Here is a 13,061-nt window from a genome sequence, read left to right as displayed (position 1 = left end):
TGCTTAGATTTCGTATATATAAGATTAACTGCAGCACCGCCGTGAATGAGAAGTTCTAGCTATGTCAGATACACGTGATGCGTGAACACCTACAATTCTAGGAACAGGAGAATACTGGAAGTTCTTTTTATTGTCACGTATATTGTACACTTCTTTTAGATGACTGGTACGGCTGCAGATGGCACATTTGAGGTTGGGTGTCAGTGCAAGACGGAGCCCAAGTGGCCAGTCTTGGCACATTTTCCACAAGCCTTCTTACATGCAGCAGAGCGATGGTTGTCGGCGTAGCAAACAAAGCATGGTGTTTTGGGACGTTCTCGGCCAGTTTCCAACTTCTCCATGCGCTGAACTAAAGCGTTGAGGAGGGCATCGGAATTTGCTGGTTGGGGTGTTGGCGTAAAACCTTTTGTCTTGGAGAATGTCGCGGCACGAGGTGTGCATTATTCAACGGTGAGGTCTTTGATGTCAGGAGTGACACGTTCCCAACGTTCAAGATGTTCACAGATGACGGAGGTATTTACTTGGTTGCGATCGTGGGATGCTACCAAAAAGCTGCGGATGATGTCTTTATCTGCGTCACTGAGGCCAGAGAGGTAGATGCTTTGCATGAATGTGTTGCTAAACGCCGTGCCTTGTTCCTGGGTAGCGTGTTGAATAGGACTACAGCGATGCCACCATATGCGGAGTGTATCCTGGTCAGATCGCTGAAAATTGACGAGGAAATTAAGAGTGATAGAACCGTTGTACTTGGTGGACATGTGGCGGGACATGTCTTTGAGGTAAAACAGCATCGCCCATGGATCTTCGACGAGTTCGATGGCGGACATGGAGTCGATGATTTCATCGTTGAGAGATCGAAGGAGGAGAAGACGAGCTTATTGGTAAGTCCCATTAGCCCGGGGTTCCTTGATGTATTCGTCAAGTTCATGTAGACGAATTCTGTCAGTCTGCGGAGTGCGCTGATTTAGTGGGGTATTAGCGGTGACATCGAGCATGTGGCGACGTACATGTTAGTACGAGAGGACACTTTCGAGGTCCTCGCTGAAGTCCATGGTAGCTGCCACGGAGAGGTGGGTGAGCCATTTGTCGTAGTTGGAATCGTCGGGTTTGAGCCAGGCCCACTTGATTCTGGAAGTGGAGCTTTCGCTTGAGGAGGATGAGTCGTTCATAATGTTATTTAGAAGACTTAAAAATGCCCATAGAACTAAAAAAAAGCCCATAGAACTTAAATTTATTGAGTTTTGTTATGCAGATTATTATGCGCCTAAAATCTAATTGTCCTAATTATATTTTAGGGCCGAGGTTAGGTCCGGAGTAGGCTGGAGCAACCGAGGTACGCGGCCGAAGAGTGCAAGAGGTCATAAAGTATAGGCTTCTTATGAATGCACTTTCAGTGCAATAGTTGCCAAAAAACAAAGCATAAATATAAAAAGACTAAATATTTAAAAAAAAAAAAACAGACACCATAGCAGATGTGATATGTTCGATTAATTTTGGCGGGAATGAAAGCTGCGATGACCTAGTTGCTATGCATAATTATGGACGTCAGCATGAATATAAATATATATATTTTTATGTGCACTTTTGATATATTTATTTAGTCTGCATTTATAGCAGACGACTGATATTAAAAATACAATATTTAAGCAGACTATTGTAGTCTATATAAATATGATACAAGATTCATTAACTGACCCAGTTACGATACTGTTGGCCTACGTTCTAGTACTCTGGTATACTGCTCTCATATTATGGTATATACTACTGCAAAAACAAAGAGCAGGATATAAGGTGCGTAACCCAGAATAAATTTAATAGATATAATTTGGGTGTTCAAATTCTTACTATTCGTGTTGTTATATGCGTTTTACCGTTTGCTTAGTATGTATATATTGTAATCTTATTTGATATCGTGGCTTCAATATCGTTCAAAGGCTAAGATAGTCATTCTCGCATTCTTACAACTATCGTATGGATCTCGAGCCCGTCATTGGCCCTAGGATGAATGTGAATTTTTCTCTCCATTGCATATATAAGGTGGTGAAAACAGGCCCATCACATTTATTAAGATATTGTATGCTTCTCATATCTCTATGCCTATTGCTCCACCTTTAATAAGAATAGAACGGTAATAAAGCTCAAAGTACTGAGAATGAGTCGGACTTGGAACCACCGGCCCTCATAGTCATCGCACATCCGGATGACGAGTGTATGTTCTTCGCCCCCACTATTATATCACTGCGGAAACAAGGACGGCCAGTCCATATACTCTGCCTGTCTACAGGTAATTCTACCTCTCTTAAGACAGTATCTTTGTATTGTGCTTCATATTCCTCACTGATATTTACCCGCATGCCTTTCGCCATTGCACTTGATTGTGCCGGCCATAGTTTATTCAGGTCATTACAGTCAAGTCTGCGACATATTCGCGACACTGGAAGTGCTTGACTCTGATTTCCTGCTTGGGCATTCAACCAACGCAAACACTGTGCTTTTCTGAATTGTCGTTGCCTATGCAGGGAACTATAATGGACTAGGTGCAATACGTTCAAGAGAGTTGGAAGCCAGTTGTAAAATATTGGGTGTTAGGCAGACTGACTGTGAAGCTCTGGATGACAAGTATGTATAGCATTTATATATTGTGACATCCAGTACATCTCATGTTCCATAGTCTAGTTGCAAATTGAGATAGCACTGTAAGCTATATCCTCGACAATGCGCACCGTTAATAGCTGTTGGGACGCGCTCTATATAAAACAAGAACTTTGCCCGAGCAATCAATACGAATATTTTTTCTCAAAACAAACAGATAAAGGGATTCGTTATTTGAAGAATTTATTATCCGATTTATGATGTGTTTGCACGCACATGCATTATAAACTGCTTCATGCAAGGATCGCACACAAAGATTTGTATAGGTGCTGATTTTATTTTACATCCGACTTGTATCGTCATCAAATTGGCAGGCGCTTCCCGGACGGACCCAAAAAATGGAACGCTCAAGAGGTGGCCAGCGTGGTAGCACACTATATCAAGGAGAATGGTATTCGAATTGTAAGGAATCTGAGAAGCGTGCGGGCGAGTTTCCGGCATGCGTCATGAACAAATCCACAATTTGCTTGGTCGCAAAGAGATACTTTCTTTGTTGTGGATGTAAATCATTCACCTGAGAATTTCGATTGACGAGATTTGGCCTAAATTATCCAGTGCATACTTTCTTGTACATATATTAGCATAATTACGAGATACATACACAATTTCATATTTTGGTTACTAATATGATGGTATCCTACATGATTTCAACACTTCGACCTCAGGTCATTACATTCGATTCTGGGGGTGTCTCTGAGCATCCAAATCATGTATCCTGCTATGATGGCGTAAGGTATGTATTAGGCTGCTCATGCGCCACATCATTTGGCCTTATTTGTTTTATGGCATATGTGATTACATACTTCACTGAGCTCGGTGTTTCGCTACATAATGATAACGCACATTGTACAAGAGGCGTGCTCTGTGTTTTGTAAAGGATAAGATGAAGGTGCATATGTATCAAAACTCATTCGTTCTCCTCGCAAAACTCTCTTCCACGACAGGCACCTCGCTGACACGGGAAAATTGGATACTAATATCAAAGCATACTCGCTTCAATCCATCTCACTATGGCGCAAGTACTCTGGATGCTTGGACGTGATCGTTTCTTCTACATCAGGGTACACCCGCAGTACAAAGGATACCAAACCACTCTTGATTGGTGCTTGGTCGATTTTTAATTACCGTGAACATCTGATGTTCGATCTTAACTAAGTATCCGAAATTACAGTATATCGTCCCTGAGTACTTATTGATGCTATATTGAGCGTCGGTCTCTTGAATAGGAGTATGTGTACAGGGTATGTTCGATCAATAGTACGCTGACTGAGTCGTTCTCATTTTCTCATTCTCATTCTCATTCCACAGTCACTCTTTCCTAGCGGTTGGGTCTCCCTCTGATGTTTGGACCGCTCAGACAGCGATGAACGAGCATACAAGCCAACTTGTATGGTTCAGAAAACTGTATATCGTATTCAGTCGGTACATGTACTTCAATACACTAGACCGAATAAATGCTTGAATAATGTCTAAAGTTAATAACTGAGGTATTTTTCTTTGGCGGCTGATGATATCAACGCAGAATTATCAATTTTGAATTCGATGTATTCTGTCCAGTTGCAAACGAAGCACTATTTAAAGGTACACAGGTGATCAAGATATACTCTCACCTTTCCAGAAGAGAGATACACCGTTCTTCAGTTAAAACAATACAACATAAGTTTTCTAAGCAGCATGATCCTATTTGACCTGATAATGAGTAAAATTGAGGTAATGGACATTACTGACCTCGATGAGCAGAATCTGTAGTTGTGGTGTCTAATTGAAGTCAAGACAAACCGTAGGGCTCAATTTTGAGACTACCGGCTTGATCACAAAGTAGTTTGGACCGACAGGCACAGTTGGCAATCAGGACATCCATACTAAAATGTCTATTATTTAAATTTAAGTACAGAAATATCCATTATCGAGGATCGACTACAAACACACGAGTTAGGTTTATTATTTACAGAGCTCTTATATAAAAATAATATCACTTCGAACCTTGTCACAGACATGGCCATACCGAAGCACTCCACTTCCGCCATCTTCTATCACCCCACCTTGAAATCCAGCGCGATATGCATCGATACCAAATACTTGTTCACGAACAGGTAGAAGTAATATTTATATTTGGTATAAGAGTGTGCATACATATATACAATATATGTACTTGCATTATGCACAAGTTTTGTCGTTTCCCAATGCTTCAATATATACATGACGACATCACCACCATCCACTGGCCTATGACTGCATCATGTCACAGTCCTTCGTTGCTGCGTGAGCTGTGTACGTGGCGTCCTTTCCAGCGTTCTCCGTATCCGCCACTGTTGCCCGTTGATTTTCCATAGCATTCATGATGCTCTCCGTACTCGTGTAGTGTTGCAGTGTTCTCTGCGGCATTAACAAGTCGTTGTTGTGGCCGTTGTTCGCTTGATGTGCGAAGCCGTTAATACTATTATTACTGTTGCACACGTCCATGTTGTCATCACAAAAACTTTCACTGTTGGAAATCTCTGTATCGTGGTCTGTGTTGTTACTGGCGTTCAATAGGCAAATCGTATTATCACCCTCAGGAGCATATGAAGGAAGCGCCGCCGAACACGCCATTTCCTGACCGTGCTGTGGACTGCCACTTGCGCCATCAAGGGCTCCCGTGCAAAACAGTGAGATTCTATTCAAATCGTAGTCATCCAGGCTTCTATGCTCCTTTAAATACCACGCCAGCCGTATATTGAAGTGCCCGAGCTGATCGAGGCTCCACCCAGCCTTGTCGGCAATCTCCGTCACCAGCTCCAGCGTACTGTCGGTCGACCACGTTGCCGTTACCACTCCGAAATAGCGCACCATATCCTCCAGATTCATGTCATACGTTATGCACATAACCAAGCGAGATGTATATGGCTTTAACGGCCAGTCGTTAGACACAATCGACGCGAGTTCGGCTTCTTCCTCAGCCACCCAACCCTTTGTGACCATACGAAGCAGGTGTGCAATATTGTCGATGGTCCAATTCGCCACTATCCAACGGATACCGTTTGCTAGACGCTTTAGGTCGGTATCATGCGTGTTTTTACGTATATGCATAGCCGTACACTCCAAATTGGCCTCCGAGCGTATCCAATCGTAGAACTTAGTGCCGTAGTTTTTATCCATGGTGCGTATCACTTCATCTACGTCTTGGAAGGGCGCTTGTGTCGTCGATTGACACGATGCATCCGTCTCCGCTAATTTAACACTTCCATTTTGTGTATCACTGACGCACTCAGCTGTGTAAGTATCCCCATGTAAGGAGGAGTGTGCTGGTGGCTGCACAAGTGGCTGTTTAGTCGTAGCACTCACATTGATATTGGGAAAGTAATCGTACCCCATGAGGTCCGTAATAGTCACGTTTGTATTTCTCATTGCAATGTTTAAAAGGAGCTTCGCGAGTTATGATGTGCTAATGTTTAGTAATAGGAAATTTGTACTAAGGACTATATGTGTAGCACCCGTAAGTATCGATTTATCTTGCTGAAGTGAGAAGTGAGAGGAAGGGAATACATCTACACGTGCTATATACTGAGATCAGCTTGCGCATATCCTGCAGGTCACACAAAGTTTGCTATTAAAAAAAAACACCCAAATTGTAAAGACGCGATGAACGAGATATGTAGTCACTCAGGTATGTTTTGCAATAATCAGATTATATAGTGTAGTGTGCGCAACTGACACTTGTATAATAATGTTGCTACGAAACGTATCGACACCGATAGATATATGACAGCCGTAAGAGACATTTGGGCTCTTAGATGATTATATTTAGTTAATTCCAATAAACTCTAAGGAATGATTGTTGGAGGATATTTCTGTACGGAGTGATAAAATATGTCGACAAATGGCGGATGTGCTATATTCATCCTGTGACATGTCGTATACTGTATAATACGCGTGTAGAAAATACAAAATTATCGTAAAATATATTCGTTTCAAAATAGTGTGCATAATTGACCAATTGTATACCTCAAACTACAGATGACCAGTGCTTCGTGAAAATTTGAAAATATATGTTTTTTATTAAACTACACAGGAATAGTACAATTAGTGGAGAGTGTTCGAATTGTAAACTCTTTCATCTCTCGAGAAACCAAATCGGGCCCATGGATTCTCAACAATAATTTTTGGCTAGAACCAATAGAAAACGTGGATACACAATCCATTGACATCGTATGGCTCGTATTTAAAGCATAGCCGAAACCTATTTGAGAAATTTACTGATATTCTTTGTAATGGATTTGACTGGATGCTTCCCTGTTGGCGCGGATTGTTTGAAGAGCTGTTTAAAAAATTGTGGCGGGCTTTCGCCGATAAATATCGAAGGGGAGCCTGGAGTGAGCCTGGAGTGGACTTGAATAAAAATAGGCGGTGGTGATGAGATTAATAGGCCACCTCTTAATAACTAGACGGATACCGTTTTATCGGATTAAAGGGTGGTGGTGATGAGATAAATCGACCACCTCTTGATAATTTTAGAAGGGTAGCCTTTAATCGAATGAGATATTGAGGATCCTTATTGTTTCGTTTGGTCTAGCAAATTTGTCACACGGCACATTGCTGATTTTCATAGTTATGTCCATGCCACGTGTCACCCTTCCGAAGACTGTATGTTTATCATCGAGCCAAGGCGTGGGTACCACAGTGATGAAAAACTGACTCCCGTTAGTGCCAGGGCCTGCGTTTGCCATGCTCAGAGTGAATGGTCGGTCGTGCCTGATTTATAGAGATTTGAGAGTTTAGACAGGCTTCAGGATGTGTGCGGGATAGGATGGTTTTGTAGTACCGGTAGTCGAGTTATGATCGAATGTAATGAGTTCAGTCGGTGGACGTAATGCTAATGGCGAAGCACACAAAAAAGCGCACCGAACAGATTTCTAAGGACACAAAATCCAAGCAAAGTCAGAGAGACAACAACTACCGTCCATTCTACATTGCGACGACACCTGGGTACATTCCACACATCTGAGGATAACGGAAGCCATACACAGCCGCAACTAAAAAGAGTACAACTACTGCTGGAAATTTTAAGCACACAATCGCACTATACAGGCACGACAGAACACAGTTGCATACGAAGACTGATAAATGAGCACACGAAAGTGCAACAAACTCATTAGCTACCTTAATTTGGGTGAGATTTCATCTTCAAATTCAGCACCCCATATCGATTCGCCGCCTGTGCCGTCGCCCTCGGGATCGCCCGTTTGAATCATAAAACTTTTTATAACTCGGTGGAAGATGAGGTTGTCATAGTAGCCGTTCCGGCTGTGAGTAAAGATGCAACACAGATTGTAAGCATATCATGATAAGTATTTTCTTGCCTACTGATATTTAGAGTGTGAAGCATCTCCACTGATACTGGAATTCGCATAGTAGTACGAACCCACACCTAACAAATCTCCTCGTAACTTTAAGAATGTAGTAGTGAACTTCAATCTCTCCCAAGATGGATCAAAGTGTTGTTAAGCAAGTTATAGGAGAAACTTACAATACATTGCAAATTGAGTCGATCGAGGCCATACCTGTGCGTTACAAAGTTCTCTACGGTCTTCGGGCATTCGTCCGGGAAGAGTGATACGTGTACATCCCCGTACGATGTATGGATGATGGCTTGTGAAGGCCACGAAGCCTTCACCTGGCTGTCTGTAGCGGCTATCATGTCTTCGCGCGAGGGCTTCTCGTTGTACACATCTCGACCATGTTCTCTGCACAGATCACACAGGATCGCAGCATAGAACAAGGTGCAAATCAGCAAAAAGTAAATTTGGAAAGTTTCTCGTAAACCTTCAGGTAGTCTTTTGAGCTACAGTTCCAGTACCAGCAAATGAGTTGATAACGTAGCTTAAGATTGGGAGACATATCTGTCTGAATCAATTTTTATCTAACTCGCAGGGAAAAATATCTTAGCTACCATTCGCATGACTGATCACCAAAAGCATTCTGCAAGGGCTCAAATCTGAAAGTGGAATAAACATACTGGAGTGGTCCTAGCAAACAAAAGGCCAAAGAGAACGCACAGTGAGCAACACTAGACAAACAATCCATAAAAAAATGCTGCATGTATACGCATGTCTGTTGACTGTGTTCGCACATACCCTTCGGTCTCTTCTCTGTCTCTTCGTGAGAAAAGAAAGAATCTATTTTTGTTGTAGCCAGTGCAAAACATAGTCGGGTCATGCGTCGACAACGCCTCCAAACCCGGATTTTCGGATGTTTGCATTTCCTACAAATACAAATCAGAGATAAGCCAAAATCCAAGTGAGAATAGAGTCAAGCCATGTTTTACCATCTCACAATACCTCTCGTGTCGCACAACTATGCAATTACCGCGAAGTTGCAAAATCGAGACATAACCTGTGTACAAGTGCCTATGCAAATGCAAGTGAAATATCACTGATTGTTCTTATATCGATCACGCATCCCTACAAGCATCATGAGATTTCCACATGAAAACTTTACAGTCTCTGCACGAATCGGAGTTTATCAAGGATGAACAACGCATGCGCAAAATGCTCATTGAGCTCAACACATCGCTCGTGCCGTACACGACAACACACCAGCGAAAGAGTTGCAGCCGCCTGTACAGGTTTGCCTTGATACAAACTTATACGCAGTATCCGCACGGTGCTCTCATGCTTGCCCATAACGCGCACCACTGTGTTTGTTTTGATTCCAATAACCTTCACGCCTAACATGGTGGGGTATAGTAAAAATTGCCCTGATTCATCGAAGACGGCATTGATTCGTTCGAAAGCCGGTGAGTTTTCAATTTCTTTCTCCTGTGTGAAGCGTAGCAGATATAATATAAGACATCAACTCATCTGGACCTGAGCGCCTAAAATGAGCAGACAGTCCCGCTATATCGACAGGTCATGATATGCGTGTCCTGGACACATACAACAAAGCTCAGTACGTCACTCAGGACATTTGTAATGAAGATCAGTACATCACTCGCAGCATTCTTGCAAACAAAACACAACTATCGTGATTTAGGTTTCAACAGTGGTCGTAAATCCTAATTTACAATACACACGCAAACAAACGCACGGTAGAACATTGTTTCGGGACAAAATTCAGACGAAAGCGGACACATACGCTCTCAAGCAGTCAGGTAAAAGCACTACATATTCAATTAGCATATTTATATGAACATGCATACTACCTGAGCCATGCGACGCCCGAAATCCACGCTGTCTAGTTGGGGGTTGGTTTTCTGATTCTCAGAATATACTGATAAGCTCTCGTCGTACACGCGATATAATTTTCCTGTTTTGATCTGAAGAGCGAAAGGGGGTTTGAAATCAAGCAGCCACGGAATGGCGCCTAAAATACTATAAACGCTATGGCCATTATAAGCGAATATAGGGTATGGTGCCCAAATTTTAACCAGGTCAGCCAAATATATAGTACAGCAGCCATGTAAGCCACCGGAGTCAAACATGAAACCCCTACGCTGATACAGCATATAGCAACATACTTGAATGCGTCCCTTACATGGGAGAAGATAACACGTGATGCCTGAATACACATCCGTGACAACTACCCCCCCCTCCCCCCAAAGAAAAAAGGCGGAAAGATCCAGCTGGTTAACTACATACCTTATATATGCGGACTTTCCTGTCCTTAGCCACAAGAGCCATAAGTTCGCCCGATTCATTGATGGCCAGTGATGTGGGCATTGTTTTGCACTTGATGAACTCGTAGAGGTCAGTATCCATTTTCGAATCGAAACTGACGGCTTTTTCAGGGAATGTGTAGGCTCCGCTGTTGCTCCAATATTCAACCATACCGGCTCTGTCTACTGAGACAACTACTCCTAACCGTTGGTTCAACGCCATAAGATGTACCTGCGAGCGCGTAAGCACAAAGGAGTCAGATTGATGATTAAAGTATCAAAGGAGTCAGATTGATGATTAAAGCATCAAAGGAGTACCCCCCATTTCGAAACTCCAACGCCACCACGCTCTGCAACAACTCACAAGAGCCTATTTATTGTGCAGAAAACGCACATTATAAAAAACTACAAGACATATAAAGATTTTATAGAAGACTAACAAGATGTTGCTTCTCATACGATCGTTAACAGACATCACAGCGAGACATTCAGTTCTCATACCGGCTGTGTGTGTACGTTGATCTCCTTGATGGGGTCCCCTTCCTCTCCAATGTTTGCGTCGTACAGTCGTATCGTGGGACCCGCTGCGTCCGATATCGCCAGCACAGCTTTGGCTGCTCCGTCAGTATGTACCCAACAACAAGCTAGGGGAATATAGTCTAGCTTTATCTGGTTGATCATATCAAAATTGATTACATCAAAGATTTTGACGGTTTTATCATCACTTATACTGGCAAGCATTAATCCATCATTGCTTGCTGTTGCATCTACAATCGAACCTGAGGTGGAAACAGTGGATTGTCCGGTATCGAATGAGCGAATAGTACAGGAGATACATGATGTAACATACCTGCTGCATGGAATACTTAAGTTTTGAAATAGCTACCAACTGATGCACATGCTACAAAATATATGCTAATTACATCAATCACGATCCAGAGACAAACAACCTACACAACGACCGAACATATACTGCAGTGTATTTGATGCTTGCATCGCAAACTTCAAGTATCTAATCTAAATGATATGTGCAAGTATTCTAGATGGACAGACACTGAGCCCAGTATCGGTTACACATTCGATCCCCTGAGATGTCTTAGTAGGGCTGAGCTGCCAAATTCTCGATACAAAAACACAAGATAACCCGTATGAGATGTCACGCGGATAACATACCCATATGAGCTCTGAAGTGCTTTACAAATTCAATGCCCTGCGGTCCCTTCTTCCAAAACTTGAGGTGCCCATCAGCACTGGTTGTGACGATGAAGTTCGTTCTGATTGATATGAAGCAAAGACGACTTGAGCCTGCTATCTCACCAGCAACAAGTGACAGCTCAAAAGTAATAACTTTAGCGACTAGCCCAAATGGCACATAATGGTGTGGAATACTGTTCAAGCCAAACGAGACATACGCTCACGGTGAGATATATCACGAAAAAACAAAACAAAACAGTGCTAGCTGACATTCATAGCGTGCTGAAGGGGCGGTGCAAGGAAACACAAAAGCAAGGCCTAGGCAAGTATGTGGTCTACCTCTTCCATTATTTTCAGACACCCCAATATTCACTATATGACAGATACTTTCGTAACACTCGACAATCGCTATACTACCGCGACGCACTACTTGTAAAACATGCACGAGATAGAGTGCATCTGCGCACGAAAACACTCCATACTTGTTAGTTACTACTACATCGTTGACGATATCTCGATGCATGTAGCTCCGTTCGTACATCTCCGCCGATGGCAAATTCTCCAAGTACACGTGTTGATATTTGAGAGCTGTAGTAAAAAGGTAGTTTCTATTAGCACGTGCAAGTAAAACTTCAACAAGTTTTGAACAACCTAGTTAATAGGCGTTGAATAGTAGATTATACGCAGCACTTCATCGCGTAAATACATACACACACACAGACATAAATATATATTTATATACACACACAGAGACACAGAGACACAGACATATATATATATATAGTTAAACACTACACACACACACACACATAAATATATATAACACGACACACACACAGCAACACACACACACACACACACATATATATATATATATATATACATGCATTGACAGGCTATCTCAAATGATGCAACCATGCCTACGATGAAATCTGGCTGAGGAATCACACTGTCAAATGTAATGTAGCGAAGAGAAAATCACGCTGAACCCAACCCAATGCGCATGCGCATGCGTGTACATATACAATCTTGCTAGTAATAGAACCACTTAGACGACAAGAAATACATTCTTATTCTAACGTAGCGCATATGCCAATATAGCTCTAGACTAGTATAATATATCGCTATACCTACAGTAGCTTCATTTAAAGCACCTACCCTTTTTCTTCCCAGCTTCTGAGGGAGCACCGACGCCCGGCGGCAGAGGACCCACAACATCATCGTCGTTGTCAGAGTCATTTCCACTTATCTTTGACTTCGACTTAGGGGGAAACATCGGGCCTACATCACTATCTGAATCACTATCGTTACCTTTACCTTTGCTTGAACTGGGGTTTGGCCGTTTCCTATTATCCATGCCTGGTGGCAAAGGCCCAACGTCTTCGTCACTCGATGTAGTCATTATTTGTTCCGTACGTATATCAAAACTGCTGTGGAAGTACAATGTCCGGCTCTGAAGTTTTCTACTAGATATACAATCACCTGTGATGTTGCTATGGAGCCAAGTGACGACGTTTTTAACTTGCAATACTTGTGGCAACACCTGTTTCGCAGCTTTCGCCTCTATTTATTCATATTGAAT

The 13,061-nt window shown here is 42.4% G+C and overlaps 4 protein-coding genes across 4 annotated transcripts; 2 read left to right on the top strand and 2 right to left on the bottom strand.

Moving 5' to 3' along the window:
• Nucleotides 1-494: 494 nt before the first annotated feature.
• SARC_06891 (hypothetical protein) lies at nucleotides 495-1,151 on the top strand (the record flags this gene model as incomplete). Its single annotated transcript, XM_014299191.1, has 2 exons — nucleotides 495-881; nucleotides 969-1,151. 2 exons carry the CDS (start codon nucleotides 495-497, stop codon nucleotides 1,149-1,151), a joined length of 570 nt encoding a protein of 189 aa, XP_014154666.1.
• Nucleotides 1,152-1,611: 460 nt separating this feature from the next.
• Nucleotides 1,612-4,123, top strand: SARC_06890 (hypothetical protein). Its single transcript, XM_014299190.1, has 7 exons — nucleotides 1,612-1,791; nucleotides 2,125-2,284; nucleotides 2,520-2,619; nucleotides 2,967-3,054; nucleotides 3,318-3,385; nucleotides 3,597-3,713; nucleotides 3,961-4,123. The coding sequence occupies exons 1-7, from the start codon at nucleotides 1,672-1,674 to the stop codon at nucleotides 4,112-4,114; spliced, it is 807 nt and encodes a 268-aa protein (XP_014154665.1). The 5' UTR covers nucleotides 1,612-1,671; the 3' UTR covers nucleotides 4,115-4,123.
• A 455-nt stretch (nucleotides 4,124-4,578) lies between these two features.
• On the bottom strand, nucleotides 4,579-6,234 carry SARC_06889 (hypothetical protein). Its single transcript, XM_014299189.1, has one exon. The coding sequence runs from the start codon at nucleotides 6,037-6,039 to the stop codon at nucleotides 4,879-4,881; it is 1,161 nt and encodes a 386-aa protein (XP_014154664.1). The 5' UTR covers nucleotides 6,040-6,234; the 3' UTR covers nucleotides 4,579-4,878.
• Nucleotides 6,235-7,025: 791 nt separating this feature from the next.
• SARC_06888 (hypothetical protein) lies at nucleotides 7,026-13,061 on the bottom strand. Its single transcript, XM_014299188.1, has 11 exons — nucleotides 12,638-13,061; nucleotides 11,962-12,067; nucleotides 11,459-11,559; nucleotides 10,787-11,064; nucleotides 10,269-10,517; nucleotides 9,833-9,946; nucleotides 9,228-9,449; nucleotides 8,766-8,893; nucleotides 8,193-8,375; nucleotides 7,792-7,935; nucleotides 7,026-7,383 (listed from the first exon to the last, which is right to left on the bottom strand). The coding sequence occupies exons 1-11, from the start codon at nucleotides 12,879-12,881 to the stop codon at nucleotides 7,158-7,160; spliced, it is 1,995 nt and encodes a 664-aa protein (XP_014154663.1). The 5' UTR covers nucleotides 12,882-13,061; the 3' UTR covers nucleotides 7,026-7,157.

This window comes from Sphaeroforma arctica (genome assembly GCF_001186125.1).
Source record: "Sphaeroforma arctica JP610 unplaced genomic scaffold supercont1.515, whole genome shotgun sequence".
Classification (NCBI taxonomy): domain Eukaryota; class Ichthyosporea; order Ichthyophonida; genus Sphaeroforma; species Sphaeroforma arctica.
This window is presented reverse-complemented; position numbering and strand designations above follow the sequence as displayed.

Coding starts and splice junctions, on each gene's coding strand:
- SARC_06889 (XM_014299189.1), bottom strand. CDS start 6,039: ATGAGAAATACAAACGTGACTATTACGGACCTCATGGGGTACGATTAC.
- SARC_06890 (XM_014299190.1), top strand. CDS start 1,672: ATGATACAAGATTCATTAACTGACCCAGTTACGATACTGTTGGCCTAC. Junction 2,285..2,519: donor TATACTCTGCCTGTCTACAG/GTAATTCTACCT, acceptor TTGCCTATGCAG/GGAACTATAATGGACTAGGT. Junction 3,714..3,960: donor ATCGTTTCTTCTACATCAGG/GTACACCCGCAG, acceptor CTCATTCCACAG/TCACTCTTTCCTAGCGGTTG.
- SARC_06888 (XM_014299188.1), bottom strand. CDS start 12,881: ATGACTACATCGAGTGACGAAGACGTTGGGCCTTTGCCACCAGGCATG. Junction 7,936..8,192: donor GAGAACTTTGTAACGCACAG/GTATGGCCTCGA, acceptor CTTTACTCACAG/CCGGAACGGCTACTATGACA. Junction 7,384..7,791: donor GAAATCTCACCCAAATTAAG/GTAGCTAATGAG, acceptor TCTATAAATCAG/GCACGACCGACCATTCACTC.